The sequence below is a fragment of the Cupressus sempervirens genome, chromosome 3, assembly GCF_028749045.1.
Source record: "Cupressus sempervirens isolate cs-2001-9-10 chromosome 3, ASM2874904v1, whole genome shotgun sequence".
NCBI classification, from domain to species: Eukaryota; Viridiplantae; Streptophyta; class Pinopsida; order Cupressales; family Cupressaceae; genus Cupressus; species Cupressus sempervirens.
In genome coordinates, this window is record NC_143120.1 from 1,055,847,547 (window position 1) to 1,055,866,970 (window position 19,424).

Below are 19,424 nucleotides of genomic sequence, written 5' to 3' on the forward strand. Positions count from 1 at the left end.
CCTGAACCCCTCAAGCATTGATTATGTGCCCTGGATACAATATCTCTGTCATTCCAAATTCACATTTGGATCTCTTGGCAAACAATGACTTAGACTCCATGATCTCAAGCACTTCATCCAAATGCCTCAAATGTTCCTCCCATGTCTTACTATAAATATGTCATCAAAAAACACCATTAGGAACTTTTGCAATTGTTTGTTGAAGATGTGGTTCATGCATGACTAGAAAGTGGTTGGAGCATTGGTTAAACCAAACAGCAATGACCAAGAACTCAAAATGACAGTAATGACAACGGAAGGCAGTTTTCTCCACATCATTCTCCCTCATGTGAATCTAATTAGTAACCAAAAAGGAGATCTATTTTGGAAATATAGACTCCATCGTGTAACTCATCCAACAATTCGTCAATCTTGGGAATGGGATACTTGTTTTTATAGTTTTCTTATTCAATACACAGTAATCCACACACATTCAAAGGGTTCCATCCATAGTTCCGAGAATCGCCTGAAAATTGCTAGAATCGCCAGTTTGGTGATTTGATTCAGGCATGACGATTTTTTTGGAGTCCTAAATCGGTTCAACCGATTTTTTGCCATGAATCGGCACAGGCAAAAAAAAAGTGAAGACATTTTTTAATAAAAACACATGTTTTTTCAATATTTTTTTGCCTTTCCTCTTTTTTTTTAACCCTAAAGGACCTTCTAATTATTTAGCATGAGTAGAAGAGAGGATCTTCATCTTAGATTCTTACATACATTTATGATTTTATGTCTTATGGATTTTTATCTTAGATTCTTACATACATATGTTTCATGGATCTTCATCTTACATACATTCTATGATTTGAATCATTATGATCTTATGATTTCTATGTACTTCACCTACAGCCTACAATTTACATTTTACATGTAACATAGTTACGTATGTGATGAATTTATCATTTATGTTCCATGTTTATGTAAACTTCTATTTGATGATGTTATAGTGTGTTTAAGTTATATTCAATAAAGGGTGTATTAAATAAGTTTTCAATTGTTAAAATCTTTAAATTTCAAAAGCTTTTTAAATTTGTCTATTCGTGGCCGATTAAATTCCAATTCATGACCGATTCACGATTCGATTTGGCCTTTCCGATTCTGATCTGATTCCTATTCTCGTTACTTTGGTTCCATCCTTCTTAACCAACACTATTGGCGATGCAAAGGGGTTAGAACTGGGCCTGATCCATCCTTTCTCTAAGAGTTTTTGGATCGTCTTTTCTATCTCATCTTTAAACCTTACCTTTTAGGATGGCTTTAGGGTGTAGTGATGACGAGTTTGGCTCCTTCATCCAACTCAATCGTGTGCTCAAAGCCCTTGTGTGTAGGAATGCCAAGAGGGATGTCAATGAAGATTGTACTGTGCTTATCCAACACTGCCTGAAGCTCATCATCTTGGTAGTTAGTCTATTTCCCCTTCATTGATTTTGTAGAGATCAAACAATATGCTGCTCAGACAATGTCATCATGTCGAAAAATGGTTTCCATCTGTTGTGTCGAGATTTCCTTCGGCCCTCCATTTGACATTCCCTCAAGACCACCTTCTTTCCATCAACTTCAAATAAAAACTACATCCGTTTGAAACTTTGTGTGTACTCATCCAGAGTTTCCATCCTCTGGATACCCTGTAAGACTTCTATGTCATCCAAACCAACTACAAAGAATTCATTTGTCACTGTATGGTTTCCCATGGTAATGCTCAATTGTGGGACTAGATGGGTACACAGGAGGAGGTGTCCTCCTACTACCTTGACTTGGAATCCTACATGTGCCTCTTTAGCCAAACCTCTTCGTTTTGCAAGTGATGAATTAATGAAACTAAGTGTGGCCCCACTATTAAGCATGACTATGATCCATTCTCCTTGGAGAGTGGCTTGTACCCTAAAAATAGTACAACTCAGAGTGCCAGCAAGAGCGATGGAGCCTCTTCATTGTACCAGCACAACAATCCTCTTTGCACGATTCATGTTAACCTCTTTGGAAGCTTGTTGATCATATTCTTTGGTTTCTGGCTCCTCATCCTATTCATTGTTTGACACCACCTCAATGTAGTGGACCTTCCCCTTGCCTAAGCATTGTGCCCTAGTTCCCATGACTCCTTACAATTAAAATAGAGCTTCCTCCTCAAATCTTGTCTTATGGCTTTGTCCATTGACTGCTTCTTTGGAGGGGGCTTGTTGTCATTCTCCTTCAGAGGGATGGGTGACTTGGCATGTGAAAAACATTTGGAAGAGGAAGTGGATGTTGTCATGTCCTGCGCCTTCTTGATTGCTTCCACAAGTGTGTTGGGGTTAAAACCCTTCACCCAACACTTTAAGGGCTCAGTTAATCCATCCATGAATAAGACAACAAGTCTTCTCTCTGAAATATCTGTCACTAGTATTGATAGCCTCTGAAATTATGTGATGTAGCTCTCCACCAATCCATTTTGTTTTAGTTGTGCCAACTCCTTGAAGTTGAACTCCGGATCCTTTCTGTCAAAGCGATGAATAAATCTCTCCGTGAAGATTGCATATGAAGTGACTCGATCATGACTTAGGGTGACCATACCATGATGCCACCATTCATGAGTGGTTCCTTCCAGGTGAAGTGTTGCAAACTTGATTCCCTTTTCTTCAAGCACGAGGTTGAGCTGGAAGTATGTATCAGCATCTGCACCATGCTCGTGTTGATGTATGCCGAGATCCATCAAAGCATGATAAGTTTACCTTGCCAATCTTTTTTTTAATGTCATCATTGTAATTGCCCTGTCACCCAGGATATCTCATTTGCAAATCCACATAATCCTTGAAGGATAATTCTACTCAAAATTCAACATCAAAGCAGTCTTGTTGGAATTGATCTTTCATCTCAAAGAAGGTAGGATCTTGTTCCCCGTGTTGTTCTAACCGTTGCGGAAATGTTAGCATCATTGGTTGTGTGTGGGAGCACTCTATGTGAAGCCTCTCATTGACAAAGTTATCGTTGCTCCCATTGTGTCCTCCATTTGTCCTTCCTTTTGCCAAAAGTCAAAGTCTCACTAAGTTGTTGTTGTCCATTTGGCAAAGTTTCACTCAATTGTTGTCCTCTTGTTAGCTCCCTTAGAAGTTGCATCATCTCAGTTCTTGATTCACCCATCCTTCCTTCTGATCAAATCTTGGCGGCATCTAATGTTTTCGACAAGCTGGCAAGATCACCGGCTCTGATACCACTGTAGTGTTCTTGATGGTAGGAGAAAGAGTTGTTGTCGAATGGGCAATATGGTCCCTACAAACAAGGGTTGAATATGGGAACCGTACAGTTTAGAGTTCCTACAGAAGCCTAAATGTGGGAAGCGTATGGTGTAGAGTCTATATGGAAGGTTGCGTGTAGGAGGGAATCAGGTATGGAGAGAATGGTGGGAAGATGGTTGTGTATGGAGGGAGTGGAGTACTGTACGGGTATGGCAGGGATGATATACGATAGGAGATAGTGTGTTTGTATGCTGGCTTGGGTGTACTGTGAAGTGTGGGAGTGGTGTGGGGATAGAAGTGTACATGACAAAGAAGTGAGGGTGTACAGTAGATAATGGTGAGGGTGTATGATGGATAGCTTCAAGTCGTGCAGCTAGCAAGTCGTACGATGGGGGAGGAAATGAATCGCTAATGACGAAGGATGAAGTTATGTGCCTTCGACATTGTCAACCAAATGAGAATTAAGATAATAACTTAATGCCAAATACACATAATATCCGCCAAACAAAGATAGACACCAAAATGCCAAGGACACAAAAATATTATATTCAAAAACAAAATGGTGCTCCGATTTGCCAAATCTAAGCAAGTAATACAGAGAACGGACTGCCTGGAATAGGATGAGTGTTGAATCCCATCGAAACTGCAGGAGCCAAATAGGAAAGATATTGCACTTCTGAAATGGCAAACAACACTTGAACTTTAACAGGAATTCGCAATACAAGAAATAATCCAAATCACATGCATCCAACAACCTACAAACTAGCCTTATAAAGGGCTTCAAGGAAGCTTCCTGAAGGATTACAAAGCACCAACATGCTGAAAGGCTATACAAAAAATAAAATAAAATAAAGAGTGGGACCGAGAGATAAATACATTGATTGTCGGCCACATAACAAAAAATTATTATTTAATAATATTGGGGACATCGCACTTACCAATCATGAATGCTTGATTGTTATTTCTTTGCATCTGGACAAATTGTTTTTTGAAGAAGTGATTAAGTTATATGGATTGCTTACCAATTTATTGATAATGGAGATTGCTTACCACTTTATTGATGATGGAGATAGTAGACTCCATAATGCTTTTTTCGCAAAAGTTGCCTACTTAACAGTGTAGATATAGACTTATGGGCATTATAGCATGGTTCACAATGTTTACACATTGATACTTGAGCATCAAGGATTGCATGGATCTCATAGTGCTTTTCAGCATGAGTTGTCTTCTTTACAAGTATAGAATTTAGACTTTATAAGCATTATGGAATAGTTACTAATGTTTGCACATTGATATTTGAGCATCGAGGATTGTATAGATCTTACAATACTTCTTGGTAGAAGTTGTTTCATTCTACAAACATTCTGACATAATTCATCATATGAGCACGGTGATATTTGAGCATCCAAATTTAAAATTGCTTTAAAGAAAGCAATTATGAGGAAAGACTCTTCTATCCCCTTTTCAAAACTAAAAGAATTGATGATATTTTAAATTGGGCCCAATCATTTTATTTTCAAATGGGCAACTGCAATATATAATTTTAAGTCCTATGTAATACTTAAGAAATGTGTTTTACACTTAATTCCAAATGTAGTTCAAATTGTGGCCTTGGGATGTAATTTAAAAGTGTTTTTTAAAATACTTGGAGGGAAAAATCAAAATACGTAAAACTAAACTAAAGTGCCCCTAAAAGAGAGGTCAAGGCTCAAACCAAAGCATCATCCATTTTTGCCTTTTCAATGCCTTCCAGTGTAGAGTTTAAAGCATTCAAGGATGAAAACCCTTGGTGTGGTAGATTTGGAGGAAGAAAACCCTTGGTGTGAGTGATCCAGAGGGATAAAACTCTCTTCGATCCCATATTTGGATTCAAGGATGAAACCGTTGTATACATTAGAAGTGGTTCCAACTTCCACCCAAGATTCACAGTTACACTGATTTGTTTAAAATAGATTGAGAATTAAACTCATCTTAAATTGCTACAACGCTGATTGAAATTGCTGATTTTCACGTGTGTTTGAAATTTGCAGTTTAGCATAAAGCTTTTAGTTTGGTGTGAATGTTTTAGATTGTTTCCAACAGTTCACAGTGTTTTTTACAGTGGAACAGTGCAGTATCCAGTATTAACAATCCATTTTCAACATCCACTCTAGCATTGAGTTTCAAGACACACGTTATAGTTTTATGAGTAAAAAATTCAGTTGTCTGTTATGATAGATGACAACCTGCAATTTACTTCTTGACTGGTGCAGCCAACTACTGTAACATAGTCTGACATATATAATTCATTGTGCAGTTTTTGTTCCCAAGATGGTGCACGTTTCTTTTTTAGACATTTTTTGATTTGACTCATCATGCATCTCCTTTTTCATACTAGATCATTGTTTCCATGGGACTAGCTGCAGAGTAATGCCCCCTTTTTCAAAATCATTGAATTAATTAAATGATTACTTTTAGTTGTGAAAAATAATTCATTAAAAGGCAACTTTTATTAATTATCAATGTTAACTAGAACTAACAGAAATGGGGATGTCCGAAAACTAGGAAACACGTCCCCTGACTGTCCCATAGTATTAATGTTTTTGATATTTGTTTGACTTTAACTCTCATGAGAGCTCTCAATTTATATTATTTAACACAAATGTTATTGTTATCTCTAAAATTTGCACCCTAAATTGAGTTATGAAACTCAGTCACTTTGAGACACATGGAAATACTCCTAAGTTTGTGGGTTAACCAAAATTGGAGTAAATCTCCAGGTTCTAGGCCAGTTCTTATGAGATACTTTCACCTATTTTCTCTTCAAACATAACTTAAAACTTGGGAGGGAAAGAGATAGAAGGCTAACATAATTAAAACTTCAGACTAAGGTGATGCACCAACAATGAAATGAGATTGATATTCTTAACACAATGAAACCTTCCTGAAATAGTTCAAATATGACACAATTCTGATAACAAATTACTCATTTTGCAAATGCTAAAAAACTGAAGGATTCTCACTTAGGACTTAAGATGAATCACAATAATGACAACAAAATGAGTACCTTTCATACAACAAGATGAAGCTCAAAAAAGGTCTTCAAACAACTCTTCCATTCAAAGTTCCAAAGAGTGAGACAACAGCATTCCCATAATTGTTACAAAGCAATCTGTATGCAAACTATGAACAATTCAAGAAGAAATTACAACAATAGCTCTCTTACAAAAAACTAAGAACCCTTACAAATAAGCCTCAAGCTCATACTTATGCCTTTTCCATCCAATTGCATCGTTAATGCAAGCAACAACCCCTTGGTTGAATTCAACTTTCAAGGCACTTTTTGAGCCCCTAAAAAGTCTTCAAAAAAAGTGCAAATATGGGCCAAAAGCTGTTGTTGGTAAAACTATACTACAGCCAACAGGATTAGTTAGTGTCTGAAAGGTTGCGTGACAGTTGAGTCACCCCTTCGGGAGATATATGTACATCGTCCGAATGGAATTATGAAGCATCACTGTACTCATGATTTTATACTCAACTTATATGAATAAAGTACTATCTTGTTCTATGTTACATTCTAGTCTCTTAATGCAATAACTATTCGTTTACCCTGTACAGTAACTATTTGGCACTATTGCCAGGGAGACAACTTTTCTTTTGGGGGGATGATGTTTGTCGATAAAACTATGTTGAAGTATAGCATCAGTTGAAGTGATATACTCATTACATTGAGTATTTGTATTCATGATTTATATGAACATTGTTTTATGTCTCATATTATTGATAAGAATATATATATGTGTATGTCTGTGTGTGTGTCTATTTATTTATAAATGACTTAACTAATCGGGCTCTTATAATCAGAAGAGACTATTATGTTATGGAGTTCTTGAATGTAAGTGTTTTACCACCACATGATTGTTGATTGAGAAGCAAACTAATTGTGTTTTCTTATACACCGACGGTGATCATATAGGGACATGACCCTACGTAGCCTTTGGCCACATAGAGTAATGTCTATACAGGACATGACTTTGTTGTTAAGGTTGTAACTTCTGTCAGATTGATTTTATCATGAGATAGCTTGTTGATGGTAAATTATCTTTAAGATATATATATATATATATATATATATATATATATATATATATATATATATATCTATATATATATATATATATATATATATATATATATATTATGCATTATATATTATATAATAATAATATAATATGTTCGTATATGGTTAATATATTAATATTATATATATATATGCTTAAAGGTGAGTTATACATATAGTTAATTATTAACTAATAATGATCAACTATAGGGACATGTCCCTTGAAGAGACATGTCTCCTCTCATATTTATATGAGATCCGAATCTGCATTTGGAAATCATCAATTACAATGGCCATGTTAGTACATTTGCAGTAAAGATCCAAGTTACTTAACATGGTATCAAAGTCGAACTGTAAATGTAAAATAAGGATTAAGCAAAAGAACAAACACGATAGTTTCTATATTAGGCTTAGATGGAGGGACGATTAGGGGCAATTCATGAAGGAATCAAGAACTGGCATCAAATAGGGAGATCTGACTCCTCATAGGAGTATGGAACAATATGGAAGAAACATGGAAACAATATAGTCAGTTCCAGTCAGCAACCTATACAATCAAATCACAAACAATGATGACTACAGGATCATTTATATATGACACACAATCTGCACAACAGAAGTTTACGTCAGTCATCGCAATAAGCAAAAAGAGATGTGGAGATTCAAATTATATAGCTTTACAAAGACTACAGCTTGGTAGTGAGTCGATACTGCTGCAAGGACATGTGATTAATATCATTTAGAGGATTCAGTGTTTCTATAAAATAAAATTTCCTTGATTGTTAACAAGGATCATCGAACCATCATTGGGCCCTCCCATAAAATACATGGAAGAAAGATAATGCCTATGCAACAAGAGAGAACCCTACATTACCATCAATAGTGATAAAGAATTATGAAACTACCATGTCATAAACTATGCTACGTGGATATAACTACCCCTAATGGAGAAAGGACAATCACGACCTGGTTTGTAAAAGTAAGCAAGCACGTCATATTCATTTGAATACATTGACCATCACCTGCTGCAGATTACATGGAAAGAGCATATTTATCGAATATAAAAGAGATCAAACCCATATTTTCAACTGTAATATCAAATTGTGAATAGTAGGGAGTACATTACAATAAGCGAAATTGCGATCAAGAATGTTTGGATAAGGAAGAATGATAAAAATAGCAATTTAAATTCAATTTGTACAACTAGACACTTTATAAATGGCCCACACTCTGAATTGCTGAGAGAAGCATTAATAAATCATAAGAATATATGAATTATGATTATTAGAGGAACAAAGTATGATAATAATGATAGACATTGTTAAAGGATATTTAAAGGAACGTATAAACCCATACCTGAGTACAACAAGGCGAAATAGTATTGTGATACGGGGAGGAGAATTAGAATACCTAACAGCTAATAATACATCTAATAGTGGCATGGAAGCCAAAATGCATCGAAAGGGGATAGGAGATCCGACGAACCAGAGATTCACATATTCCCTGCACATCAAGCGGTGAGCGGTGACTAGAAATAAGACATTTACTGCACCCTTTGACTCACGATCATTAGATATGATAGTGCAGGGTCACGTCAGCAATCACATGCTGCCATTAAGGTTTAGGTAAGAGAGGTACGTACTTTCCTTATTCGTTAATTTTGACTAGCAAGGTATATTTTAAGAAATGGAAAATGTTATGTATAATATAGTTAAGTAAGAATTATATTAGTAATTTTGTGATAACTATATTATGGGATAATCAAATAAGGTGAAGTAAATATTTAATAGATTATTAAATATGTATATAATAGTGATATAGGAATAATATGGATTAGAATGTGTATATTATTCAAAGTTATGGATTATTGTTTGGTATTATTTTAAGGTAATGTTATATTATGTTTATCTTCGATATTCATTTAATGATATTTTATTATCAACTTGAATACAAATATAAATGATTTTATTTATTGAAATAAAATAAGAATATTTGTGATAATCAATTATTTATATGAAAAATGTATATAAATAAAGCTCGTCATTATGAATAACGACATCAATCATGAAATTTATAAGAGTATATGGACAATACATGCATCCTAAGTTACAACTAGGAAATATTAGATTCCATAGGAAAAAAATAATATGTTAAAAAAAAATCGATTAAAGTATATCTATAGAAAATGGGATATATGTATATATGGTTAATGTATATACTTAAATTAGATATTTTTATATTGAAATAATTGGGATCATTCTTAGATTAATGTCTAATAGAACGAAATATCAAATAAAAGAATTATTGATGTACAAATGAGAATTTATTAGCCTTGAGTATTTTATTTATCTAATCTTTGTAATATCTTGCTTACTTGTTTTTCTATACGAGCATTTGCCTTGATCTTTTCCTCCGAGAATGTTCTTGTAGGAAAAGGAGGATTAATATCAGATTCAAAGAGTCTTAACACTTTGTTAAAGGGAAGTTTATTTTAGAAGCGTAGAAGATTTATATTCAAAGGGATTTTGACACATCCGTCAGAGGGAGTAGATAGAGGTTATGGTTTTGTCAAACCATCAATGATATCAATCATATTGATTCAAAGGGAGTAAACCAATGTTGTGATGGAAACTTCAGTGATCGATAAATTGTAATAGTCAAGAGGACTGAAATTCATGCAACTATGTAAAGGGGCCTACCCTTGTGTACATCATAAGAAAGTTGTGACTTTAATTAAACTATCGATGAGTCTCTCTTTGAGAAATGAAACTTGACGTATGAGTTGTAGAGTCATTCAAGTGGCACAATCATACTCAATCAAGATATTGGCGTGTTGTGAACAAGTTTGTGTTCGCTTCTACTATTAAGCTTAATGAATGTTTGGAGTTTCAATGGATGAAAAGAGCAAGTTGGAACTTAGAAAGGATCTGTCATATTTGATACAAAATTGTTCAACAATATAAGAATGAGTGGAAATTTTACATTGTGGGGGGGACTAATAGTCAATATTTCATTTCCACTTGAACCTTATTTAGAGGGGAGATGTTCCATTCTCAAATAATCTTAAAAGACAATTTCAAAATCTTCATGTGCAGATAAGTAGTATTCTTATCTTTTACATTTATCTACTCATTGTAGTCTCTCTTATTCTCTCTTATTTGTAATTCTATACACACTATAAGGGTTATTTGCCTTGATCTTTTCTTTTATGTTTGAGGATGTTCTTACAGGAAAAGAAAGTTGGTACTTTACACATGCTACCAAATATTGTGCAGGGTCTTGAAGCAAGTATCTTTACTGATTGAGATTATGAGATTCTTCTACTTTAAGAGGGAGTGTGACATTCTTCGAAGGCAACACAGGGGCTTAGAAGATTGATACTCAAGAGGGTGTCTAGAAATACATGTGACTGCATGATATGATGGGCCTACTCCTATGTATATCATGAGGAAGTGATGAATTATCATCAAAAATTCAGACAATTGATTCAGAGTGAGTTCGACAAGCATCCTTGGGTGAAGAGAATTTTTGAGGAAGTAACTAGAGGACCTGACTTCCCAGGATCGATGTTCAAAGGGAGAAATTTTCAGATGCAATCCTTTGTGAATGATATCTTCTCTATGAGAAGAAGTTCTAAGTGAAATTCCTTGAAATGCATTCTTCTCTAATAGAGAGAATTGAGGTGAAAACCTTTGTACCACCCTTTGACTAGGTTCATGGTGGTTACTATTTCACATATGATATGTAATGAAAGGTGACGATTGTTGTCGGTAAATTCTATATTGTAGCTGATAGGTAGAATTGTATCTAAAAGGGCACGTGATGGTTGAGTCACCCCTTCAGGAAAGTATATGTACACCGTCCAGAAGGGACTTTGGATCATCACTGTAATCATCATAATCATATTGTAAGCATTGGAGTGCATATTGCATATATGAATAAAGTATCTATTCTGTGTTATATCTTGCTATACTACATGCGATAAGTATCCTTTTACCCTATACGGTAAACATTTAGGTCGTTGCTAGTCGAACCTGGAACGAAGGAAGTGTTATGAAGATTAATGCTGAATCTGCTTAACAAGGATAGGAATAAGATAAAATATAAAGATGAAATACGCACAACACAGGAAGTTTTAATTTCAGCACAATAAGAGGAGTGCAGATAGAAGCTTCAACAAATTACCGACGGACACCGAGGGGGTGAAGCACAGACAGAGGGAGTGCATTCACCTAGCAGACCGAGGAGTGCCAAGGAATTGCTAAAAGAGACTCGACAAGGATTGAATTTGGTGGAAGAGACAAGGGAGGAGTTCCTTAACTTGTATACACTGAGGGTAGAGAATCCGAACGGAAGGGAAGTAACTCGCACAGCTCGAAGTGCCAAAGGAGCACGAGCATGGAGAGAACTCTTCGTTCTCAATACACCCAACAAACAAATGCAGGCAAAGAATCGAACAACTTCGCTTAAGGAAGATCTTTTCTCACCAGGTAATGCGGTTGTTGGAAGTAGGGCGATTGTCCGAAGTAGCGCAGTTGTGTAGAACAACGCAGGTGCTCTGAACAGCACGGGTACTCATAACAACGTGGGTACGCAGAACAACGTGGGTGCATAGCAAGCACCACCACTTCAGAAGAAAGTAGTAACGACAGGACCAAGGAGAAATTGTCGAAGTTTAATGGTGATGGGATGGTAGATCCGATTAGACACTCAAGACATGTGAAACAATCTGGATAGCAAATGGTGTAACGAACGACAATGATTGGGTCCGACAATTTCTAGTGACCCTACAAGGTGTAGCAATTGATTGGTTTGCGAATGACAATCCTCAGAAATTAACTACATGGGCAGACATTAGAAAGGAGTTCATAGCAAAGTTCTAACTGCGAAGGGACGATAACGAAATTGTAGCAGAAATATACAGTACAAAACAAGAAAAGAATGAAAGGATCCATGTATACACAAGAAGGCTGAAAGAGTTGGTGGAGAAGATGGAGAGCCCACCGATTGATAGATTAAAGAAACGATGGTTTGTTAAAGGGCTACAGCCAGCTCTGAAAAAGAAAATGAAGATTGTACCTCCAGCATTGTACGCAGATGCATATAATCAGGCGAGGGATCTAGAGAGTGAACAAAAAATAAGCAAGGAAAAAAGCACAAATCGTCAGACTCAAACGATTCATCGTCCGAAAGTAGTAGCAGCGATGAAGAATCAAGTAAGAAAGTTCGAGCGTTGTAGAAGGATATGCTACGAATGGTGAAGGAATTTAAAAATCTGAAAAAAAATGCTGACTCGGTGAAGGAGGAATTGTGCTGCTGCCTGAAAAAACAATTTTTCGATATCTACTAGATTACGGGACATTCCATAAAGGAATGCCTGTTCAATATGAAGACAAAAAGACATCAGCAAGTACTACTGACACATGAACTATCTATCGGAGCAGGAATGAGCACAAATAGTAACGATGCAACCTCAAGAGGATACCGCAACAATAATCGGCATGGAAGGGGCGATAATAATAATAACAATAATAACAACAGAGGCCGAAGTCGAATACAGTACGACTCGAGTGGACGGCCGATGATACAATGCCATGCGTCCAACCTCTGTGGACACTTTACTAGAGATTGTACCACGAAGGAGACGCCGCAACTGTTATGCAGATGGTGTGGTCCAGGAGACCACAAGGATTCGAAATACCCGAAGCAGGGGGTGAACTAGTTAAGCATCGAAACATGTGATGAGGAAACACTAGCCATTACGCATGAGCGAGCAAAGAAGGCAAAGTACCCTGATGCAGAGGAAGAAAAAAGAAGAGGTTGCAGCAAGCACAAACGGAGTTGGAAAAACAGATGGAAATGGGAAAGTTGCAAGCAAAAGACACAACCGACACCTCAAAGAAAAACCTAGCTGAGCAAAACATGATAAGGCAAGTAATGCAAATAGAAGTTCCTATAAAATTAAAGAACCTTCTTACAATGCCTCAGTTATGGATAGCAATTCTGAATAAAACACCACTTCTGAAAGCAACGGAAGAAATAGGAAAGGATAGTAGTGGAACAAATGCAGTAGACCCAATGCTATTGGCACCATAGTAATGAGAATCGCCCAAAAATTGCCTGAATCGGCGATTCTGTGACCAGATTCATGCTGTGCGATTTTTTTTGCATCATGTATCAGTATCGCCGATTTCTGGGCCATGAATCGCCGATTCAGGTGATTCATGTAAAAATCGTCAAAATTGCCTTTAAAAATCGGGTATGAATTGCCCGCGGCATGTAAAAAGGGAAGTTGAAATTTTTTTTAAAATCGCTTATTTTTTTCACTTTGTTTTTGACCTATTCTCTTTGCTATAACCCTAAAGGGCCTTCTATTTGTTAAGCATGAGTAGAAGAGAGGAAAAGTGAGAGAGAAGAAGAGAAAAGAAAAGCCATAGGTTTCCAACCGGCAAGAAGGAAGAGCACCAAAGAGATCAGCAGGCCATTTGGGGAGCCCATCAATTGCTTTGTGAGCATTAAGGAGCCAATATCAACACTCCTCAACTCATTTGCAAGAAATAAGTGCTTTTTTTTTCTTGCATGTTAGTGTATTATGCAATTTTTGTTAAATTTTTAGTGTATTATGCGTTTTTTGTTAAATTTCTATAGTTTTCAAAAATTTTAGTGTAAATCTTGAATGTTCTTTATTTTTACTAAGTTGCAAGCTAGGGTTTGTTGCTTTCTAATTTTTATTAGCTTCAAACTTTGATATTTTACATTAAAAAAATTATTGCAGCAGCCTTTGCTCTCATTTTTTGCAAATTCCAATGGGTAAAAAAGATGAATGTTGGAAATATAATGAAGAGTTTCTTGGAAGAACCAAATATCAAACAAAATGCATGTTTTGTAAAGAAAAAATAACTTGCGGGGGTATTTATAGATTGAAATTCCACATTGCTGCTATACCTGGACACGATGTTACAGTTTGCACTCACCAAACTCCTAAGGCAAAACGCACTTGCTTAATGGCATTAGAAAAAATTGAAAAAGACAAAGCAAATAGGAGAATGCAAGTTGAAGGGTTAAGGGGTATTGGCTCCCATGTTTCCGCATCCGCAGCCACATCCACATCTGCATCTGCATCAGCTTCCGCATCCGTAGGTTGTGTTGGAGAGAGTTCTTCTAGGCCTCCTTTTTATCCTAGTTCTTCTGCTCGTGCTAGTGCTAGTGCTAGTCGTTCACATACTGAGACAGAGTCCCACACCAACCTATTGCAGCCTAGAGTGCGGAAAAACAAAATGGATAGTTACTTTGTGCCCCGCACTACTCCTGGTTCCCAACCCACGCTTGAGGGCATGGGTTTGAACAAGGAGATTCACGATGCTGCCAGAAAGGAGATATGCAAATTTTGGTACTTTTGCAACATTCCATTTATTGCAGCCAGGTAATTGATTCATTTTTCTTTGTTTTCTTTAAAGTTAAAATTAAAAGTAAAAGTAAAACTTTAATTATATCTACTTGTTTTATAATATGAGTCTTTGACATCTAAACTTTTATTTGTGACAGGGCTCCTTATTGGCAGAATATGATAGATGTGGTTGCTATTTGTGGTCCGGGGTTTAAAGCCCCAAATGAGGCTGAGTTGAGCGGATACCTCCTGGATGAGATGGTAGAGGACATGAGGGTTGACCTCGAGGAGAACCGAAAGGAATGGATTGCAAAGGGTTGCACCATCATGACTGATGGTTAGACCGATAGGAGGAATAGAACACTCCTCAATTTTCTTGTATCCTATGGAGGTGATTGATCATTCTACTTTCCTACATACATAATTGTAAATTTTGATTTGTTGAATGCTAATTCGTTAATGATCCATTTAATATTATAATTCGTTGTTTTGTTACTTGTAGGATATACCATGTTCATAAAATCCATTGATGCTTCCGCACATGTGAAAAATGCCACATATTTATCTGAGGCTATTGAGGAAGTTATGGCAGAGGTGGGGGAACAAAATGTGATCCAACGGGTGACGGATAATGCAGCAAATTATGTTGCAATAGGTAAACTTTTAACTTTTCAAGTTTTGAAAATAAATTTATTTGAATTTTGAAATTTGAGTTTCTAATTGACTTAAAATTGTTGTAGGTAAACTTTTGATGGAGAGGCACCCCAGCATATTTTGGTCCCCTTGTGCGGCACATTGCATTGACCTCATGTTGGAGGAAATTGGCAAACTTGAGTTTGTCAAGTCATGTGTGGAAACGGCAAAAAAATATGCAAATTCATTTATAATCATGCATTTGTCCTTAGCACAATGAGGAAGTACACAAAAGGCAAGGAGTTAGCTCACCCAGGTATCACGAGGTTTGCCTCAAATTTCATCACCTTGCAATCCTTGTTGACATCAAGGGATGGATTGAGGAGCATGTTTGTTGGGCAGGAGTGGATTTGCTCTTCCTATGCTACGACCACTGTAGGGTTAGATGTGGCGGATTGCATATTTGAGGAGGATGGTTTTTGGAAACCCACTAGAGAAATCCTTAAGGTAAATTTATTGCAATTTAATATTTAGTATTTTGCTTTTACTTTAAGTTATATTATTTTATATTTAAATTTTGACTCAAATTTTTCGTTTTACTTTATATGTAGGTCACTGAGCCCCTTGTAGCTTTGCTACGAACTGCTGATGGGGAGAAGCCCTCTATGGGCTACATTTATGAGGGCATGGATAGGGCCAAGGAGGTCATCAGAGCCCAATATGCAGGAGTGCAGGAGAGGTATGGCCCTATTTGGGACGTCATCGATAGGAGATGGCAGAATCAGCTCCATCGACCCATCCACGCAACAACGTACTATCTGAATCCGGCATTTCGTTTCCATCCAGAGTTCAAGGCGGATGCGGAGGTTCTCACTGGCTTATACACAATGATTCAGAGATTGAGTAGCGATGAAAATAGCGTTGCTGCAATTGTTGAGCTAGACCAGTTCAACAATAAGGAGGGGTCACTTTTCTTTGGCAGGATGGTCATAAATGCTCAAACAACACTACAGCCAGGTAAAAATTAAATAATATATTCAATGTTCATGAATCTAGATTCTAAATTTAAAGTTGATTATATAATGCATTAATTTTAGAGTTGTAATTTGTAAATGAGACTAATTGTTTTTGTTTTTTCCTTATTTCAGATAGATAGTGGCAAATGTTTGGGGCCACAACCCCAAACCTTCAAAAAATTACCATCCGCATTTTGAGTCAGCCAAGCAGCGCTTCTGGATGTGAGCGCAGTTGGTCCATGTTCGAGCACATCCACTCGAAGAGGAGAAACAGGTTGACAGTGCAGAGGTTGAATGATCTTGTCTTTGTTCATTACAACCTTCGTCTTAGGATCAGACAGATTTTGGGCGCTGACTCCTCTCCGATCATTCTGGAGGAGATTGATCCAAAATCAAAGTGGATCACAGAGACCGTGGACCCAATCTTCACTAAGGAAGACCGCGCGTGGGTTGACCAGGTGGATGTAGAGGCTGAGGCTGTGGCCAGGGTAGAGGAGGCAGCTAGAGCACGTTCAGGCATTGGTAGACGCACACGCACAGACGCAGGCCCTAGTGACATTATTCGTGAGCCCATTGCCCATGTAGGGGACATGGCTCGACAGTCCTCTAGGACCTACCTTACACGCCTTTCTCATAGGCAAACTGGATACTCAGAGGCTAAGGTTGAAGCTGTAGCAGAGCTAGAGGATGATGATGAGGATGATGAGGCTTGAGCTAGAGCCTTGTTTTTATATTTTGTTTACACTGTATAGATATTGATAGTGATACTGAATCACTGATAGACATATGTTTCAAACTTGCATGGATCTTCATCTTAGATTTATACATACATTTATGATTTGATGTCTTATAGATCTTCATGATTTCATCTTACTGATTCTATAATTTGAATCATTATGATCATTTGATTTTTATTTACTTCAGCTAGCATACAATTTATATTTTAGTACATAATGATAACATAGTTACGTATGTGATGGATTTTATGTTTCATGTTTATGTATGTTAGATTCTATTTGATGATGTTATAGTGTTTTTAAGTTATATTCAATAAAGGGTGCATGAAATAAGTCTTAAATTGTTAAAATCTTTACATTTAAAGGATTTTTTCAAATTTGCCGATTCACCGGTGATTCACCCCCGATTCACGATTCGATTCAGCCGTGCCGATTCCGATATGATTCCGATTCATGTTACTTTGATTGGCACTCACGACAAGAAGACATCTGGCAATGGTAGAGATGGGTATCCTGGGAACCGTACTTATGGACATAATTGTGGACGGATGGTCAGGCGTAAATGTGTTACCAGAGGATATATGGAAAAAGTTGGGACAACCTACGTTGTGGCTACCTACATTTCAGCTATTCACTATGGATCAACATGGAATCAAGCCGTTGGGAACCTTGATGGCGCAACCGATAACCATCGAAACCCAACCATTTCTATTAGATTTTGTGGTCATTCTATTAAAAAAAAAAGGGTACAACGCTATCCTTGGACGGGGCTGGTTGGTGCAAGCGAAAGTGAAACATGATTTGGAAACGAAATACCCTATCCATGGAATGCAGAGGCCAAAGATTTGTAATCGACTTACACACATAGATGATAGGTGAGGAAGCAGCATCGTCGGATTCCAAGGGTGAAGGTGAAGGGGACAACAAAAGGAAGAAGAGATTGGAACCTGATGAAGAGGGAGTATTGAGACTGAAAGGAGCATCTAATGATGATGACCTAGACTCGGTGAACAGCCTACTCCATTGGCAGATGGAGCACTGCGAGCTCTTTCCGAGCTGTAATATGTTAGGGGTCGATGAAGGTAATAAAAGAGAGGAAAATGAATGTCCGAAGGAATATAGAGAAGTGAAAGAAGGAAAGGCGGTTACGGCTGAAGCTAAAGGAAAGAACATACCGTATGGCCAATATAAGAGGAAGAACATATCGTACAAACCTAGAAAAAGGAAAGATTCCACCGTACGGTACATGGTGAACGGACCACGTGAAAAAAAAAGGTTACACTGCACCACGGGTTTAGTATAAAGGTACTAGCGGCAAGGAAAACACATTGTACGGTTTGCACAAGAAACAAAGAGAAAGGGCTTAATAAAAACTTCAGCAGTACGGAATGAAGGTTCTACAGTCAAAAATACAATTGTTGACAGCAAGGAGTGGCAGCCGACAGAATTCATGGTACCAAATTTGAGAATTGCCATTGAAAATAAGCTAGGAAATATGGAAAGCCTAAGAGAAAGATTATATAATTTAAATAAACTGGATGAGCAATGACACCTTCGTGATTTGTAGCAGGCATGACATCCCCTTGTTCACATTTTTGCATTATGTTTACATGTTGATTATCTATGGTAGTTGCATGCATTTCATTTTGATTGTTGATCACTTTATCTCTTATTAGCGAGCTAGGCTCAAACCCTTGTGGGAGACTCATTTATGTCCACTCGCTAATCAGAGCTCCTGTTGCTGCACATGAAACTATCCAGTTAAAAAACAGATCAGGGTTTGGGTTTGGCAATATGGATGCATGTGTGGGGCATGATGATGAGATAAGCTAGGCATTGCTTGGATCCATTGGATCTAACCCCATTCTTGTTTTCATTCTCTCCAAGATTTGGCACTAAAGTGTAGGAAAACAGGAGCAGAAGGGCATCAAGAGCATGCATGGTCAAAGCAAGTAGCAACTTTGCCAGTCATTCAAGCAATGGCTGGCCCCTATGACTCTTTATGCCTTAGTTCTTTTTACACATATGTATTCATGCTTTCAAACTCAAGATTTGAATTTGTTCTTTAGCTAGTTTCACAGGTTGTGTGAAACATTTGAACGTATATGATCAATAAAGAATTACATTTATAGAAAAAGCTTGTAAAAAATCAATTTTATGTGATGCTCTTTCTTCTTGAAATATAATGTTTCAGCTCTCTGATTTATATAAAATCAAAGCTTGTGTACACAAAATTGCACCTCTGATTGTCATAAATATAGTTCTACCTAAATACGCTAAGATTTTATAATGTATATAAAA

At 37.0% G+C, this 19,424-nt stretch overlaps 2 protein-coding genes across 5 annotated transcripts in view; one reads left to right on the plus strand and one right to left on the minus strand.

Moving 5' to 3' along the window:
- Positions 1–19,424, minus strand: part of LOC149570371 (hypersensitive-induced response protein 1-like) — a 147,763-nt gene that overhangs the window by 93,797 nt on the left and 34,542 nt on the right. The window lies entirely within an intron of this gene.
- LOC149570373 (uncharacterized) lies at positions 14,901–16,398 on the plus strand. Its single transcript, XM_089823440.1, has 2 exons — positions 14,901–15,877; positions 15,982–16,398. Exons 1-2 carry the CDS (start codon positions 15,584–15,586, stop codon positions 16,396–16,398), a joined length of 711 nt encoding a protein of 236 aa, XP_089679566.1. The 5' UTR covers positions 14,901–15,583.

Coding starts and splice junctions, on each gene's coding strand:
- LOC149570373 (XM_089823440.1), top strand. CDS start 15,584: ATGTGTGGAAACGGCAAAAAAATATGCAAATTCATTTATAATCATGCA. Junction 15,878..15,981: donor CCACTAGAGAAATCCTTAAG/GTAAATTTATTG, acceptor CTTTATATGTAG/GTCACTGAGCCCCTTGTAGC.